Source organism: Mauremys reevesii, linkage group 9 (assembly GCF_016161935.1).
Source record: "Mauremys reevesii isolate NIE-2019 linkage group 9, ASM1616193v1, whole genome shotgun sequence".
In the NCBI taxonomy this organism is placed as follows: domain Eukaryota; kingdom Metazoa; phylum Chordata; order Testudines; family Geoemydidae; genus Mauremys; species Mauremys reevesii.
In genome coordinates, this window is record NC_052631.1 from 15,750,817 (window position 1) to 15,767,586 (window position 16,770).

General features: G+C 44.2%; 1 protein-coding gene across 2 annotated transcripts in view; it reads left to right on the forward strand.

Moving 5' to 3' along the window:
* The window catches only part of SLC7A14 (solute carrier family 7 member 14), a 73,995-nt gene extending 59,316 nt beyond the window's left edge, over positions 1 to 14,679 (forward strand). For both annotated transcript variants that reach the window (XM_039489024.1, XM_039489025.1), the window contains exons 5-8: positions 1,899 to 2,045; positions 2,993 to 3,201; positions 4,970 to 5,847; positions 13,142 to 14,679. In XM_039489024.1, the coding sequence (XP_039344958.1) occupies positions 1,899 to 2,045; positions 2,993 to 3,201; positions 4,970 to 5,847; positions 13,142 to 13,464 (1,557 nt within the window). In that variant the 3' untranslated portion in view covers positions 13,465 to 14,679. The remainder of the gene's footprint in view (positions 1 to 1,898; positions 2,046 to 2,992; positions 3,202 to 4,969; positions 5,848 to 13,141) is intronic.
* Positions 14,680 to 16,770: the final 2,091 nt, after the last annotated feature.

A 16,770-nucleotide genomic window follows, 5' to 3' on the forward strand; every position in this document is an offset into this window, starting at 1 on the left:
CTCTTCTCTTAAATAAATCAATATTTTCTGCTAGATAAAACCTAAAGAGAAGAAAGAAGCCCCCTTGAGAGCATATATTGCATTTATCTTTTGAAGCTGCTTGGCCTTTTTATGCCACATATTAGGAACAATAAACAAAGAGAAATAGAGAAAAACCAGCCATTTCTCTTGTATCCAAACCTACAAAAGACTCAAGGCAAAAGTACAGAATTTAAAGGGATAAGGGGCTTGATCTAAGCCCATTGAAGTCAATGGGAGCCTTCCCATTAATTTAAATGGGTTTTGGATCAACCTAAATTTGGCCCCAAAATTTAGCTTTTGTAAAAATAATCACGCAGTCGCTCTGTTTAGGGTGAAATTCAGTCTTGTGCAGAGGGCCACCATGAGGCGTCTGCACCAGCGAAGTCCTTTAAAATAGGATTTAAATGAGGCTTAAGTGGTGCAGAGGCCCTCTGCAGAGAGGTGAATTTTACCATCTAGTGCACTTCTAAATAGACAGATTATATAGATTAATATTATATACACATACACACACACACTGCAAACTAACCCACTTCTTGTGTCTTTCTGAGATACCAACACTTTAAAATCACTTCCTTTTTTGTCTGTCTTGCATAAAATACCTTACAGAAAGCCAAGACCAATTCTTTCCACCTCTGTATTTAAATACACTTTCAGTTTGACTCGTAACTTGCCATTTATGTAATTTTCAGCCATTGCACATGCTTCAGTGTTTGTTTCCTCAGTTTGATAACTGTCCTTGATAATATTGTATATTTAAAGAAAATAAACACAATGAAATATTTAAACAGTACAAATAATTCTTCATCCAAGGGTTCCCAGTGGGTGCTGCTAGCCCATCTGCAGTTTCCATACAAAACAGAAGTTATTTTGAAAGCTCCACACATCTGATTATATCTATTCTGGTCCATCTATTAGCACATTTTGCTGTCACATTAAAAAGTTTGCTAATATGTAATGTGTGAGAATGTTACAAATCCTTATTAATTTAATCAGATTTGGATTCTAATAGCGTGAAAGCAAGTGACTATATAAAACTGGTTAATTGTCTTATCTGTCACTGTCAGGATCTGTCAACAGATTCAGGGGCTGCATAACTACAGACCTGTGTCAAGCATTAGTAAGTTGCAAATGACCCTCTTTTAGTGAAAACCCAAGCCCGACTCCTGCCTCAAAGGGTGGAGTACAAGCTGAGTATTCTCAAATCCAATGGATCTCCTAGCCTTGGTTTAACATTTTTGTTTTAATGTTATTGAATGCTCTTTTATTTCTAGATATTTCATTGTATGGCATGATGTTCAAGTGGCATGTTGAAATAGAAGTACTAGATTAAATCACTGGATTTTTGGTTCTCCCAGGTGCAGGCCCCAAATCAGAATGCTCCGTTTGGGCACTCAGATCAGCCTTTAAGTGTCCAAAAGACCAGATGAAATGGAACCAGGTTCCTTAGCTTAAGCATCCGTGTTTGAAAACTTAGAGACACTCTGAGTCACATCTGCCTTGCTTTACATAGGCTTATTGACTTCCACTCATGTTAAAGGGGGGTAGGATTTGGTTCAATACGCACTGATTTCAGTGTTCTCACAGAAGCCAAAATCCACTCCCCAGCAGGAATAACTCGGCTCGGCACTGGGAAACCCTGTAGGAGGAAGTATTAGGGGAAAGCCTCCCTTTAGGCCATCGGGTTGGTAATGGAACTTCTCCGTGGCTGCTACTGGAGGCCTCCACGGCCGTGGTGCCCCTTCTCTCCTCACCCCCATGTAAAAGTAAAGTGGATCTTCCAGCCCTTGATGGGGGTGGGGCAGGGAATACAAGGAGGCATCTCTCATTCTGCTAGTTTTCCTTCATGTATCTGATTAAGTCAATTATTTGTGCAGGTGCTAAAAGGCGCAGCTACTTGTTTCTATGCCTTCATTGGCTTTGACATAATCGCCACCACAGGAGAAGAAGCTAAGAGTCCCAACACCTCCATTCCCTATGCGATCACGGCTTCACTGGTCACATGCCTGACGGCATATGTATCTGTAAGTACCAACTACATACAACATTTCTCTACTGTAGCTTCTGTGCTGCTTTCTTTAGTGAGATAATGTGCCAGTGAGATCATGTAACAAATGTTTCCTTCTCTGGTGGATGTGCACGACTACATCAGCTGTGGATGTGTTTGACTACGTCAGTGTCTTTCTGTGGCTGCCCTTTGACCTCCCAGTCTGTTGTTTCCAGGCGGAGGATTCAGATAGTTTCATTCTGATGGGGATCTCATTTCCTGTGCCAGCTACATGGAGCATGTGACAGCATGTGACAGCCTGTCTTTTCCCTGTGCATAACCCACATCCTCCGATACAAAGGGGAGGTCAGTGTTTAAGACTGCAGCAAAACAAAGAAGAGCACCCGAGATGAAGGACACATTTCCCGAGCTGCATCTTTGGAAGAAGAACCACTTCCACTGCTGCAAACTCGGGACGCTGCCCAAGGCAGCACGGATCATAGCTCATAGGCAGTAACAGGTGTGGGTGGCAAGCATAGAAATGGCAGAAGCATTGTTCTGCTTCTCTGCGTCCAAATAAACACACCTCTGTCTTCAGGGTAATGGAACAAAATTGAGTGAGTCATAAGGGGAAAATGTTGTTCTGACTGTTTTATCCAAAACCTATCCAAAGGCTATCAGGCTATCCTCTTTCTTTAATCATAGCAGTTACCAGCCAAGTCCCTTCATTTATTTTTCATTTAGATAATTGTTCTTCACTGAAGACCATATTTTGTCCTTTGCAAATAATGGTTTAAGTATGCTATATAAGAAACATAGGACGCATGGCCATTTCTGAAGCCACATTTTAAATATTTCTGACTTTTATCACTGAGAAACTGATCTTATCCATTGTGAGTCTGTGGCAGAAATATATGCTGCAGTCAAGAACAACCCTCTGTACTCCTCCACTCCTACCTCGGTGTCTTCTTTTGTCTTTGATAGGTGAGTGTAATCTTAACTCTCATGGTGCCGTACTCTGCCATTGATTCTGAATCCCCTTTGATGGAAATGTTTGTAGCCCACGGATTCTATACCGCTAAATTCATTGTTGCCATCGGATCTGTAGCAGGATTGACAGTGAGCTTGCTGGGCTCCCTTTTCCCAATGCCAAGAGTCATTTATGCCATGGCTGGTGATGGGCTGCTCTTCAGGTGAGTCCTGCTTTTGCTGTCATTTATTTTTGCCCCCTGATGCTTTGTGACTTGAGTTCAAGTTAAAAATGATTGATTCAAAGTCAGTCATTTCATCTTCTCTATGGAAACCTCTCAGTTTAATGGCTGCATTTGTCCTTTAGCACGTATGGGATCAAGTAGCCAGAGAGCTTCAAAGTCAGGGGAGCAGTGATACCGTGAAAAGGCTTCACAGCAGCACAGGCCTGCTAGGAATCCTCAGAAGGTCTAAAAGAGGAAGGGAACTATGTGGGATACCCTGTCTCCACACTTCACCAGGCTCTGAGAGCCATAACCTGCCATTGGTTGGAACACGGGGGCAATGGGAGCTTAGCTTAAAAATAAGCAACTGGGAATGTGAGCACAAATCAGAGCCTATAATCCGGGAAATCAGGAGGGATCTACAAGTGCAATAGCTGATGTCAGAGTTTACACAGGGAATGTGTGTCTGCCTGTCCGAGGGCGGGGTGAATAGTCTAAACAAAGTAACTCATGCCTATGTCTTTCAAAATGATCGCATCCTGTTCACACACAGAGGAGTAAATGTGCAATAACTCACCGATCAAAAACAAAAACCAAACAAACACATACCTCTCAAAGTAAAAATATCAAGGCCAAAGTCACACTTTGGTTTAAGACTTTTGCTTTTCCCAAAAAGTCATTTTAAAAATTGCCTCGGATGTTCCTGGTTCATTACTCAGCACAGCAACCTAAATTATACCAACATCATTACAGATACCTTTCCCTACTGAGAAATGCACTCTGGGTTTTTTCCATAGGAAAAAGAGTAAAAGAAACAGCCAGAATTGTACAGAAATTAAATCTAAATATTTTCCCTAGAATAAACTCACATCTAGAGTGTAAAACCTACTGAACTTTGTGTTTGCTTGTTTTATAAAAGAAAAGGAGTAATACTTCTACTGTAACTTAGAATTAAATATACTCCATTTGTCACAGCACCTTTACTGTAAAACACTTGCACTGCAGAGCTTTGAATTACCACTTTGAATTTACAAGTAGTTAGGGCCCAATCCAAATCTCAGTGAAGTCAATGGGAGTCCTTCCATTGACTTCAGTGAGTTTTGGATCAGCCTTTTAGACTATTAACTCCTGATGCTATATAAATACCACAGGCCAACAGACAGGTGTAGGCCTTGGCATGTTAAACACGTATGGATATGTTTGCAAACGTGTTTGTAAAAGGCTCAATCCTACAAATATTACCAAGCTTGGTGGGTTCTACCATGAGAATCCCAGCTGTGGTCAATGGGGCTATCCATATTAGCAAACTCAATAGTAGATATAACCATAGTCGGTATGACTGTGAGCTCTCTCCTCTGTGCTATGTGCACCTAAAGCTTCTAGTGAACTAATAGGAGTTTGGGGTGTGCAAAGAATGCACGATCAAGTCCTATGGGGGAGATGCTCAAAACCACTCATCATTGGCCCAACTCTGCTCTCATTGAAGTCAATGGGAGTTTCACCCTAAATGATCTGATGTGCACTTCAGATCATACTGAGATGCTTGGAGCTACAAGCTACCCAAAATTCAGGGTGGGCTCCCTTGTCATTATAGTCATTTCTTTGGGAGGGTCAGGCACTGGAGTTTTACCCAGAGAAGCAATTATACTAGATCTGAGTCTAGCTCCAAACCCTAGTACCGCGGCTTTGCATCCAGGTAAGTGTTACTGTCACAGGGGAGCCTCCACTGGGTGCAGTTTTAACGTTCTGTGACTGTTTCACACTCTAGATTCTTGTCCCATGTGAGTTCTTACACGGAGACTCCAGTGGTGGCTTGTATTGTCTCAGGATTTCTAGCAGCACTGCTCTCCTTGCTGGTCAGCCTAAGGGACCTGATAGAAATGATGTCCATCGGCACGCTCCTGGCCTACACTTTGGTCTCTGTTTGTGTCTTGCTTCTCCGGTACCAGCCAGAGAGTGACATTGACGGTTTTGTCAAATTCCTCTCTGAGGAACACACCAAGAAGAAGGAAGGGATTCTAGCTGACTGTGAGAAGGAGGTTTGCTCTCCAGTGAGCGAAGGGGAGGAGTTTGCTGGCCCACTCACCAACACGTGCGGTGCAAAAAATCTGCCATCGTTGGGTGACAACGAGATGCTCATTGGGAAAGCAGATAAACCCACCTACAACATAAACCACCCCAACTATGGCACAGTCGACATGACCTCAGGAATCGAGGCAGATGAGTCTGAAAACATTTACCTCATCAAGCTGAAGAAGTTAATAGGGCCACGTTATTACACAATTAGGATTCACCTGGGACTGCCAGGGAAAATGGATCGCCCGACTGCAGCTACTGGCCGCACTGTCACCACCTGTGTGCTCCTGCTTTTCGTCCTGATGTTCATCTTCTGCTCTTTCATCATTTTCGGTGCAGACTATATCTATGACGAGAGCTGGTGGGCTATTCTCCTGGTGGTTTTGATGGTCCTGCTCATCATTGCATTGGTATTTGTGATCTTGCAACAGCCAGAAAACCCCAAAAAGCTGCCATATATGGCACCTTGTCTCCCTTTCGTCCCTGCATTTGCCATGTTGGTGAATATTTATCTCATGCTGAAGCTCTCCACGATCACATGGGTCCGATTTGCTGTCTGGTGTTTTGTGGGTAAGTCTTGGATTTTTTAAGTTAGTCTGTTGTAAAAGTAACTTCTCTAGCAGATGGAAACCTAGATGTCACTCTCCTTTTTCCCCCTCTCCCCCACTTCCTGCCCCTCCCCTCCTTTTCTTTACTTCTGTTCTTCTGCCCCCTTTTTTTCCCTTTTTTCCATGTTCTCCCCTTATTTGGGGGAGATTTTTTGAATATAATATAAATTCCAAAATAAAGGGGGAGGGGAGAACTTTACTAATTAGAACAATTGGACCATGCTGTCACTCTAACCAGTGTGAGTTGTCAGCTAGGGTACATCACAATCCTCCTCCCTTCTGCAGCATCTTCAGCTGTAATCCCAAAGCACGTTTAAAAACTCAAATTAATTCAGCACCCCTGGGAAGTGGCCTAGCATCATTATCCTCACCTTGCAAACAGAGACACTGAAGCACAGAGGGGTGAAGTGCCTTGCCCCTGGTCACCCTGCAGGGCAGAGGCACAATCAGGAATAGAATCCAGGCCTTACTTGCAATCTGACCATCTATGCAGCCAACCACACTGACACTCCAGCTACGCAGGCTGTAGGGTGAGCCAGTGTCAGGCTGGAGACTAGAAGGCAGGAAACCTGGTTCACAGTCTCCCATTTTAACAATCATACAACACCATCTCTTAAAGCCAGCGCTTAACGGTTAGCATTCATGTTTATGTAGGTGTGTATTTATTTCTGGTTGCTTTTTTCCCCATCTCCCACCCTGCTGTCCGGGTAGATCTACAAACATTCAGACAGTCGGTATCAACATTAAAATGATCATCTCTGCAATAAACTCCTCTCCCATCACTGAAATATTTACATTTCTCGTCCCCCCCCCCATGACTACCCCCCACTATCATCACAATCGTAATAACAGTCCCACATCTACCAACCCACCCTCTCCAAATGCCCAGGGGGAAAAATGGGCCTTGTAGCGTGTCCAGAAGATTAACAAATCTGGGCCATAGAGAACCAAAGCAGGACGAGAATGCCAGAGTCAAGGACCCTTCATGAGGAATATTATTATTTGTATCATGATAGGGCCTAGAAGACCCAGTCATGGACCCCATAGTGCTAGGGTGCTGTACAGACTCAGAACAAAAAGAGCAACAAAGAATCCTGTGGCACCTTATAGACTAACAGACGTTTTGCAGCATGAGCTTTCGTGGGTGAATACCCACTTCTTCGGATGCAAGTCACTTGCATCCGAAGAAGTGGGTATTCACCCACGAAAGCTCATGCTGCAAAACGTCTGTTAGTCTATAAGGTGCCACAGGATTCTTTGTTGCTTTTACAGATCCAGACTAACACGGCTACCCCTCTGATACAGAACAAAAAGACTGTTCCTGCCCCAGATGTCCTGCCAACAGCCCCCTTCCCAATCCAATCAGAGCTCAGAATCCTCCTCTGATTGCAACTGTGGCCACATGGCACAGGGTGAGAGCTGGGAAGCTGTATGCTCAGTGGTATTCTGCTTACAAGATAAAGCCTTTTTTAAAGAGGAACAATGATTGACATCTGAGCCGACAGCTTGTCCGCCATGTGTCAGCCTGATCCAAATTCAAGCAGTCTTCTTCTCATCATCAGCATCCCTACCAGGGGTTGTGATGGGAGAGAAGAGTAGCTCAGCATTTACCACAGTGATGCTGCTGGGTTCCACTTGAATATTTCCATTCCAGCTGGCAGCTGCAAAGTCTGGCCTTATCAACGGCTCTTACTGGTAGAAATTTACTCCATTTGACTAAAAGTGAAAAACAATCAACATTGAAAAACCCGTCCATATATGTTATCAGCAGCAGGCAGGTTTTCCTGTTTGTAAAAGAATCCAGAGGGACCGGTTATCCCACCCTCCATGAAAGCTGTGTGGGTCTCACTCCCTTATCTGTCATCACAGAACTGCAGGGCCAGGGCAGATTTCAGCAGCTGCTCTTTCACCTGCACTGCATAGTTTGGGGGCTGCTTTCCCTAGCAAGTAAATTGCCTGTTTTATGAGTTAGATGTTGCACTAAATCTCATTTTTAATAGTTTTTTTCCATAACTAATTTGGGTACCTGTTCAAATTTTGGTTTCTCGTAAATGAACCCTGAAGTTGTTTGATGGAACGTCCTCCAGGAGAAGAGCACCAGAGCGATGGCTAGAGATAAATCGGTTTATTCAGTGAAATGAATTATTCTCCCTTCCATAGTTGCTGAAGGGCACAGCCAAATTAAACTGGCTCTAAGCACTGTCCTGATCTCTTCATTGCAGACTAGCTGGGTAAGTCACATAGCAGAAGTGATAAGCTTGTGTTACTTAGTGTAACAGCTCATTTCCAACATTTCTAGTCATAGTCCCCGATCCACATGGATGGGCCTCTGTGCGCCTGCAAAGTCCTACTGATTTCAGTGGGACTCTCCATAGGCACAAGGGATCATGTGGGTCAAATTGCAGGATCAGGACCATAATCAGCACAATTGTTACTGAACCCAGATTTGGGTTCAATTTTTCCAAAAGGTCTTCACCAATAGCATATTCTGCCTACTCCCACGCTATCAGGAGTTGATTGAACATTCCTTGTCTCAGGCCAGACTTCATACTAACTGCACCATTTAGGGTACATCTTGCAGAGTTAATGGGAGATAGCTACGCTCGAGTCTCTCCTCTTGAGTTAGCCTGGCTCACGGGAGCGCAGCCAGAGTGCAAAATAACTCTCACGCTGTTGTGTTTTCACTGACACTACAATCACTTGTGCATGGCACTCAGACTCCTGGGGGCACACCCCATGGTTCTGCAGGAACCTAAGCCTTTCCTGGTGAATCTGGGAAGAACTTGTTGGAAGGCATTGGAGGACTAGCAGCACTCAAATGGAGCTAAGCTGCATCCAAGTTAGCAGTAAGACATTTTAGCCTACACCCGCTGACAGGCCAGCCAGCTAGAGCTGAAAGCATCACCACACTCAATCTAAGGAGTTTTGTGTATGGACAGAACTCGAGTGAGGAGTAACATTCCATTCAACTTACAAATCGAGTTACCTCTGCAATGAAGCCCAGCCCTTCTGCTCTTGATATAGGAAAATACTGGGTTCTGTTCTGGTCACTCATTTCTAAAAGGTTATAACAGAAACAGGACAGGTACAGAGAAGTGCAGCAGAAATGGCTAGAGGAATAGAAAGACCTCCATGTGCAGAGTTGTAGTTTAGAAAGCAGACAAATAAAAGGTAATATGATAGAAGTGTTTAACGAGTGGTGCAGAGAAGGGCATTAGATGTTTCCTATTTGCCCCTGCATAACACTAAAACAAGGGGACACCAATGAAATAATTGGCAACACATTTAAAACCGGGAAAGGAAATAACTGAAGCCAAGAACTTAACAGTATCTAAAAAGAATGAGACATTGGTATGAATAACAAGAACAGCCACATTTACCTTACATTAAAATAAAATAAGCATAAGGGATATGAGTCCTTATGCTCTAGGGCATAACACAGTCACTGACTGCCTGGGGCTTGCAAAGTACTTCTCCTATGTGCAGGTTATTCCATGATTTGTCTGTAACGGGGTATCTTGCACCTGCCTCTGAAGCATCTCTAATGGGATACAAGGACCACTCGGCTTATCCAATATGGCAGTGCCTGTGGCTTCTATGTTCCTAATTGCAATGTGAGACTTTATTCACTTTCACTGGAAAGTGAGCCAGTGGAGTATTGATCCGTGCTCTCAGCTTCTGGATGGGAATTCCAGCTGAGCTCTGGTTTAAAAAAAAAAAAAAAAAGGACCTCAGCTTTAAAGCCGAAAAGAGGGCAGGTGACAATCCTAAAACCTCAACCTTTCCCTAAGCTCTGGAGTGTATTGTGCAGAGAGAGTGCCCTCTTGCTCTGTACTCTTCAGAAAGGGGGAACTATACAGACTCTTTGGGAAAGAGGTCAATTACGTACAATCCCAGAGGTTCCCCTGAGTCCTGAGAGCCCTGAGAACCAAGCAGTCCTGTCCCAAAGGTGCTCTCTCTCTCCCTACTTCCCAATCAGGCACACTTGCATAATTGTTGCACTCCAGAAATAGTGCAGTACATTCTGTAGCTCCACAGCACTCACACAGATTCTAAATAGTGGTAAACAATGTAATTTGTTTTGCTTTGGCTTTTTTATTTCAAAGCAGCCCTATGCAGCTGAGCAGTAAAGTAAGCAGAGGGCTTCACAAAAGAGCTTCACAAGATGTATTTTTAGGATTTAATTGGACTGAGTGCAGACTAGCACTTCCCAGGGCTCAGAACTGCAGCTTCATTAAATTTCTATGAACAGACAGACCATCTGGCGGTGCAGGATCCATAATTTTCAACTATATCAGGAGATATCTAGGACCCTGGCTCATCTATTTTTTAATACTCCAGGCTGACTGGGGATGAGGAACTCAGTGGCAGGAAGAGAAATCCTTATTGCTTCATGTGAGACTATTAGTAAAAACAGCCAAATTCTGAGCTTACGCAAGCAGGAATCAGTGGAGTTTTCAGTATTTTAAGTATTGCCAACCCCAAGCATTCAAAAATCATGAGTCAGGCCCCCTAAAATTATGAGATTGGCTTAAAAACCATGAGATTTAAGAAAAATAATATATTCTGGGCTCTTTTTAGTTGCCTTCTAGTCAGGGGTGAAAGTGAGCCAGTATGGGCTGGTACAGCGTACCGGTAAGAAGCCGGTACCGGCCCAGAGCAGCACTTTAAGGAGGGTCCTTTGCTGCAGCAGTGCTTTAACATGGCTGCCCCTTCCCCCTGTCAGCGGTCCTGCCAGAAGGGACCCTACCAGCAGGGCCACCAATGGGGGAGGGGTAAGAGGGGCAGCTGCCCTGGGGCTGGCGATTTAAAAGGGTCTGGGGCTCCTGGCCGCTGCTACCGCGGCAATGGCCGGAGCCCCAGGCCCTTTTAAATCACTACCGGAGCCCCGGGTGGTAGGGATCAGGCAGCTCGGATGGGCTGGCTGGGGGAGGCTGACCCCCACAACCCTGCCCCTTCTGCCCAAGGCGCCAGCCCCCATACCAGTAAGAATTTATTATTACTTTCACCCCTGCTTGTAGTGCTGGAGCCTTTGGGGTTCACATTATCAAGCTTCCCTCCACAGCCATGATGGCTAGAAACTTTTTTTTTTAAATGAAAGCTGAGCTTTTCACATAATCACTTGAGTCCAGGAGCTGGGACTTTAAGAAAAAAAACACCAAATAGCACAAGACTTATGATTCTAGCCTCAGAGTTGCAGAGAAAAGCTTGAAAATATGACACCTAAAGATTCAAAAATTATAAGGTAAAAGGCAAATAAAAAGAACCCCCAAATTATTATTTTGTAAGTCTAGTGATGTTTGTCAATCGTATGATTTCTTCTCTTTTCTTTTTTTGTGGACCTGACTCCTTGTTTTTGAACACTTATGATTGGCAATCCTCTACTTTAATCAGGAGCGCTGCCAGCTTTTTTGCCGCCCCAGGCAGCAGAAGGTCCTGCCCCCGAAATGCTGCCCCCCACAGAAGTGGCGGAAAGTCCCGCCCCTGTAATGCCGCCCCCAACAGAGGCGACGGAAGGTCCCGCCCCCGAAATACCGCCAACGACCGGGGCGGCCAAAGATCTGGCCACCGCAGTCACCGCCCCCAAAATGTTAGCACCCTAGGCAACCGCCTAGGTCACCTAATGGGTTGCGCCAGCCCTGACTCTACTGTACTTTACTTCTGCCAGTGGCCAACACCCAGTTGCTTCAGAAATTCTGTGATCATATTCAGTTGTTCATGGGAGATCATTTATTCCTGACCTTTGCAGGCAGTTCACACCCTGGAGCATGAGACGTCTATCTCGGAGGAGCCTGTTTTACAAAATATAGCTCTTTTGCAGTAGCTGCTACACATGCTTTTGAGGCTGGAGGTCACACACACAAATGTTTGTTGACTCTCAGGAGAAATAGCCATACACTGTACCCTGTCACTTAAGAAGCTGCGGCTCCAGTCAAATATAATGACTTCCTCTTGCAGCTTTAAATCAAGGGTGACTTCAAAACAGCAACAAAGTCTGCTAGATTTAATTAACTTTCCCCTGTGGCTTACATGGCATCAGTTCAGTTACCAGCCACAGGCAATTACTAAAGAAAGGCAGCTTCTCTTAAATTTAATTATTTTCCCTGCAGCTTCTGAGGTAAAGAGCTGAAGTGGGTACAGTTTGCTGTTGTGTCAGACTTGCAGTAGTGGTGTGCGAATTTTCTGTTATCTCACACGATGATGTCAACTGCTGCCAGAGCTCAGACAGGCCCGAGCCAATGAAATTCCTGCAGGAACACATCTGCAGTAGATGGATTCTTGAATCCATTACCAATTAAGGATCTTAAATCTCCATATACCTTGGCTTCTGGAAAAAAAACATTCATGGTAGGTGGGAGGAAGAGATTGTGTACTGTCACATGAGAAGAGAGTGAGAAAGAAAAACTTAAAAAGAAACTAACAGCAACAGGAGGGCAGGATTTCTGTATCATTTTAGCATCAAACATATTTAACCTGATGACTGTGAAGCACATTGGCTCTGTGCAACAAATGGTATGAGAGAGAGAGAGTGGGTATGCAGGGAACACCAAACAGACTGAAGAGAAAGGGTAGCTGGGGAGGATAAAGGTATGAAAATGCAATTTGGGTATTTTATCGTGAGCCCGATGATATTTGATGTTTTTCTTCAAATCCCAGATCCTGGAGTCATGTGTTTATGTGAGAATTTCACCTTGCATTTAAAACAATAAGTATAGTTCTAGCCCTTGTGTTTGCAGAGAGAAACTTCAAAACATGAATCCCAAAGGTTCAAAAACCAGAAGGCAAATGAAAAGAATCCAAAATTATATTATTTTAAAATCTCATGATGATTTATAAACCCATCTCATGATTTTGGAGGTCTGATATTGCATTGACCAGATCCTCAGCTGGTGCAAATCAGTGTCATTCCATTGACGTCAGTGATGTCCCTTGAGCTAGACTGATTTACACTAGCTGGGATCTGGCCCAAATATGTGACCCATATATCCCAGGGGGAGCAATGGTGCCTAACTCCAGTGACTGTGTATTTCTTATTCTTCTCTTCCTGCCACTCTAAAATATATGTATTCCATGTATTCTAATAGAGAGACAAACAGCTGTGCAGTAACATCACACTATCAATTTTATAAGATCATTGTGTTTAACTGTTTAATCTTTGACTAACTAGAACACACTATTTATTTATTCCAAAGTGTTTCCTTTCTCAGATAGCTAACAGTTGTACCCCTCGATGTCTCCCCCCACCTCCCTCTCAGGCTTGCTCATTTACTTTGGCTACGGCATGTGGAACAGCACACTTGAGATCAGCGCCCGGGAAGAGGTCCTTCATCAGAGCACATACCAGCGCTATGATGTGGATGTTGACCCATTCTCAGTCGAAGAAGGCTTTTCCTATGCTAATGAGAGTGACAACTACCAGGGCTGGGAGCCTTCAGAAGACAAAGGCTTCTCTTACCAGCAGATGTCGGAGGCAAAGGAAAGCAGTCGGACGAGTAGCAAATCGAAAAGCAAAGGCAAACACAAACAGAACTTCGAGGCCCTGATTGCAAATGATGAGCTTGACTACTCACCAGAATAGGCATAACACAAACAAAACCACAATGCTATTTCTCACTAACCTAACCCTTGGGCTAGAATGTGAAGGCTTCTTTGGCTCTCATTTTAAATTCCATCCTTCCTAAAATTTCAGTGCCCAGAATCACGTCACTTACTCACTCACTTTTTTACTCTTCAGGATAGTTCTATAAAAAAGTTTATCCTGAATTCTGAGATTGTCACATTGAACAAAACAAGCAATTGACCCATTTGGAGTCCACCAGCACGGCCTATCTTGGTGCATGTTACCAAGTGGGCCAGCACGTGGATGGATTGGGTGACTGGAAATTTCTTTCTATGTCTATTAAGCATCCTATTGACCTCTTTTGGCAGCACTGACAATGTGATTTAAATGAGACATGTGCCAAATAGGGTGGGTTTCATGAGAGCAGTTACATGACCAGGTGAATTGGTGGGGGCATGAGACATATTCTCTGTGCTTTCCAGAGAGAATATTTACCCCATGAATATACTGGTGTGAAGCAACGTATTTGGCATTTTCTTAGCAAGTATATTTTTTCGTTGAATTTATAGAAAGAAAACCTTTGCTAGCTAGGTGTAAGCATACTGAAGCAGTAAAATCTTTCCCAAGGGAATCTCGGGAGTAGATTGAAAGGAGATCCAGGGATCTTGGTCTCACAGAGCAACATTTTCATCCTCCATTTCAGCACCATGGCACTCACTGCAAACACCATGGCTAGGGATGGGCCTGATCCAAACTTCATGAATCCAAACACTCCAAGCTTTGGGATTAAAATGCAACCTTCATGGCTTGCACCATGCTGTAGGACAGACCAGATCCCAGCACATCTGAATTTCTCAGATCTGGATCTAAACTTTCTGGTTTGGGCCCATCCTTAATCATGATGAGGGCCACTCCTCATCTAGGCTTAATTCATTCCTCTATAAATACTCCTAAATATCAAACTCCATTTCTCTTGGTACCATAAGTACCAAGGCTTGGACTCCATTTCCATCATTGTGTGTCTTCTGCTGATTCACTGATCCATAATAATTCCCGCTGGGCACAGTCCAGATTGTCATTCAGATTTCAGTTCTTCAGATGAAGTTTCTATTTATTACTTCATGTCACATGGGTCATTAACTTTAGGTCATCACTGGACAATATTTGTGGCAACTGTAGATAACCAGGCCACTGAAATCTCATTCCTTGCCATAAACTATACTTTGTATTAAGGATCCTTAACTTGTATATGTTTTTGAGCTATTTAACCACTGGACTGTTGGGTGCTACTATGAAAAATACTGAAGTGCAACTAGCTACTGTAGTTAATGAAATTCCATAGAATCGCACTTCACTTTGAAACCAAATGGAATAGACAAAGGGAGAGGGGAGTTCATGTAACACAAGGGAGGGATTCTTAGGCGATGAATGTTTATTGATAGTTAATCCACTGGCTACTAGTAGAGAACTGGCCCAATCCTCCTACTCTCACCTGAGCAAAACTCCCAGTGATGTGAATGGGAGTTTTGCCTGAGTGAGGACTGCAGGATCAGACCCAATAGGAATAACACAGCCTCCACATATCTAATCACAAATACACTGGGCCAAATTCACCTGTGGTGTAACTCCACTGAAGCCAGTAGAGTTATGCCAGGGATGACTTTGGCCTGCTATGTCTTTTCCTTCAGTATATAAAAGAAACATAGTTAACTAAACTCTGGTAGGAATTGGCCTGATGAAGAAATTGGACATTTCTGAGTCACTCTCTCCAAGCCATGTTTTTGTTTATTTAGTAACTTAACTGCAATATGCTAAATGCACCTCTCAGCACTACTGGGCACATGTACAGAATATTCCATCACCTTAAACCCTAAAGTGATACAGAGTCATCATGGAACACCACCTGCCCAAACTGGCGCTCACCTCACCAGGACAAAGCCGGAGATAAAGATTTTCAAAGCAGCCTTGGGGATTTAAATGCACAAATCATATTAAAATTAATGGGCTGTGTCTCTCAATCCCTTAGGCAGGTTTGAAAATCTCAGAGAGGGTATGTAGCAGGCCTTGCAGCCTGACCTGATAGCCAGCAAACTTGGGTTCTACTAGACCAGCAGAGGGGTACATTCCAGGGCTGAGAGCCCCCTTTCTGAGAACAGTCTGCCACCAGCCCCCTGAATTACAAAACTATCAGCTGGAGGGTCCTGGCTGACTTTGAGTTTTGGAATGCAGAAGCAGAGAGTCTGGTTGAAAATCCTGGCCCCATTGAACTCAATGGGAGCATTGCCATTGACTTCAATGGCACTAGGATTTCACCCATTTGTCTCTGATGTAGCTCACACCCATACCATATAGGACTAATGTCCTCTTCGTAGCACATTTGGATTCTAATAACTTTCAGAGCCAAAAAGAAATGTTTTATTGTCTCTTCCCTTTAAAAACCATCTGTTATGGTTCTTATCACACTGTGTATTTACATAAGAACGGCCATATTGGATCAGACCAATTGGTGCTGTCTTCCGACAGTGGCCAATGCCAGGTGCCTCAGAAGGAATGAACAGCACAGTCAATCACAGAGTGACCCATTCCTTGTCATCCACTCCCAGATTCTGGCAAACAGGCTTGTGACACTCAGAGCATGGGGTGGCATCTCTAGTGTAAATTATTGATCGGCAGCTTCCACACAGATGATCCATTCCTAGCTCAATGGCCTATATAGAAGATCTGGTTTTAAATTATTGCAATACATGAAAAAAGATTTTTATCCAAAACCTGTTTTTAATGAACAGAGATCATATCAAATACATGAGACCGACTAGTCTCTGCTGAAGGCTACAGGGCTAATTTCTGCCCCCCTCAGTTGCACCAGGGTCAGGGGCGGCTCCAGGCGCCAGCGCTCCAAGCGCATGCCTGGGGCGGCAAGCCGTGGGGGGCTCTCTGCCGGTTGCCGCTAGGGCGGCTGGCAGGGTGCCTTCGGCGGCTTGCCTGCGGAGGGTCCACTGGTCCCGCGGCTTCGGTGGACCTCCCACAGGTGTGCCTGCAGGAGGTCCGCTGAAGCTGCGGGACCAGCGGACCCTCTGTGCTTGGGGCAGCAAAATGTCTAGAGTCGCCCCTGACCAGGGTAATCCAGCAAACTCCACTGACCTCATTAGCATTGCTCCAGATGTACACTGGTGTAATCAAGAACAGAATCAGGACCACAGTTCCCCCAGACATTCCCTACCAATGCTTAGCAAAGTCAGACTGCATGGTGCATATTCAGGTGAAATGTACTTGTGTCACTTTGTCATTTGAATGGGAAGACGTTTGCACTACATTAGCACGAAC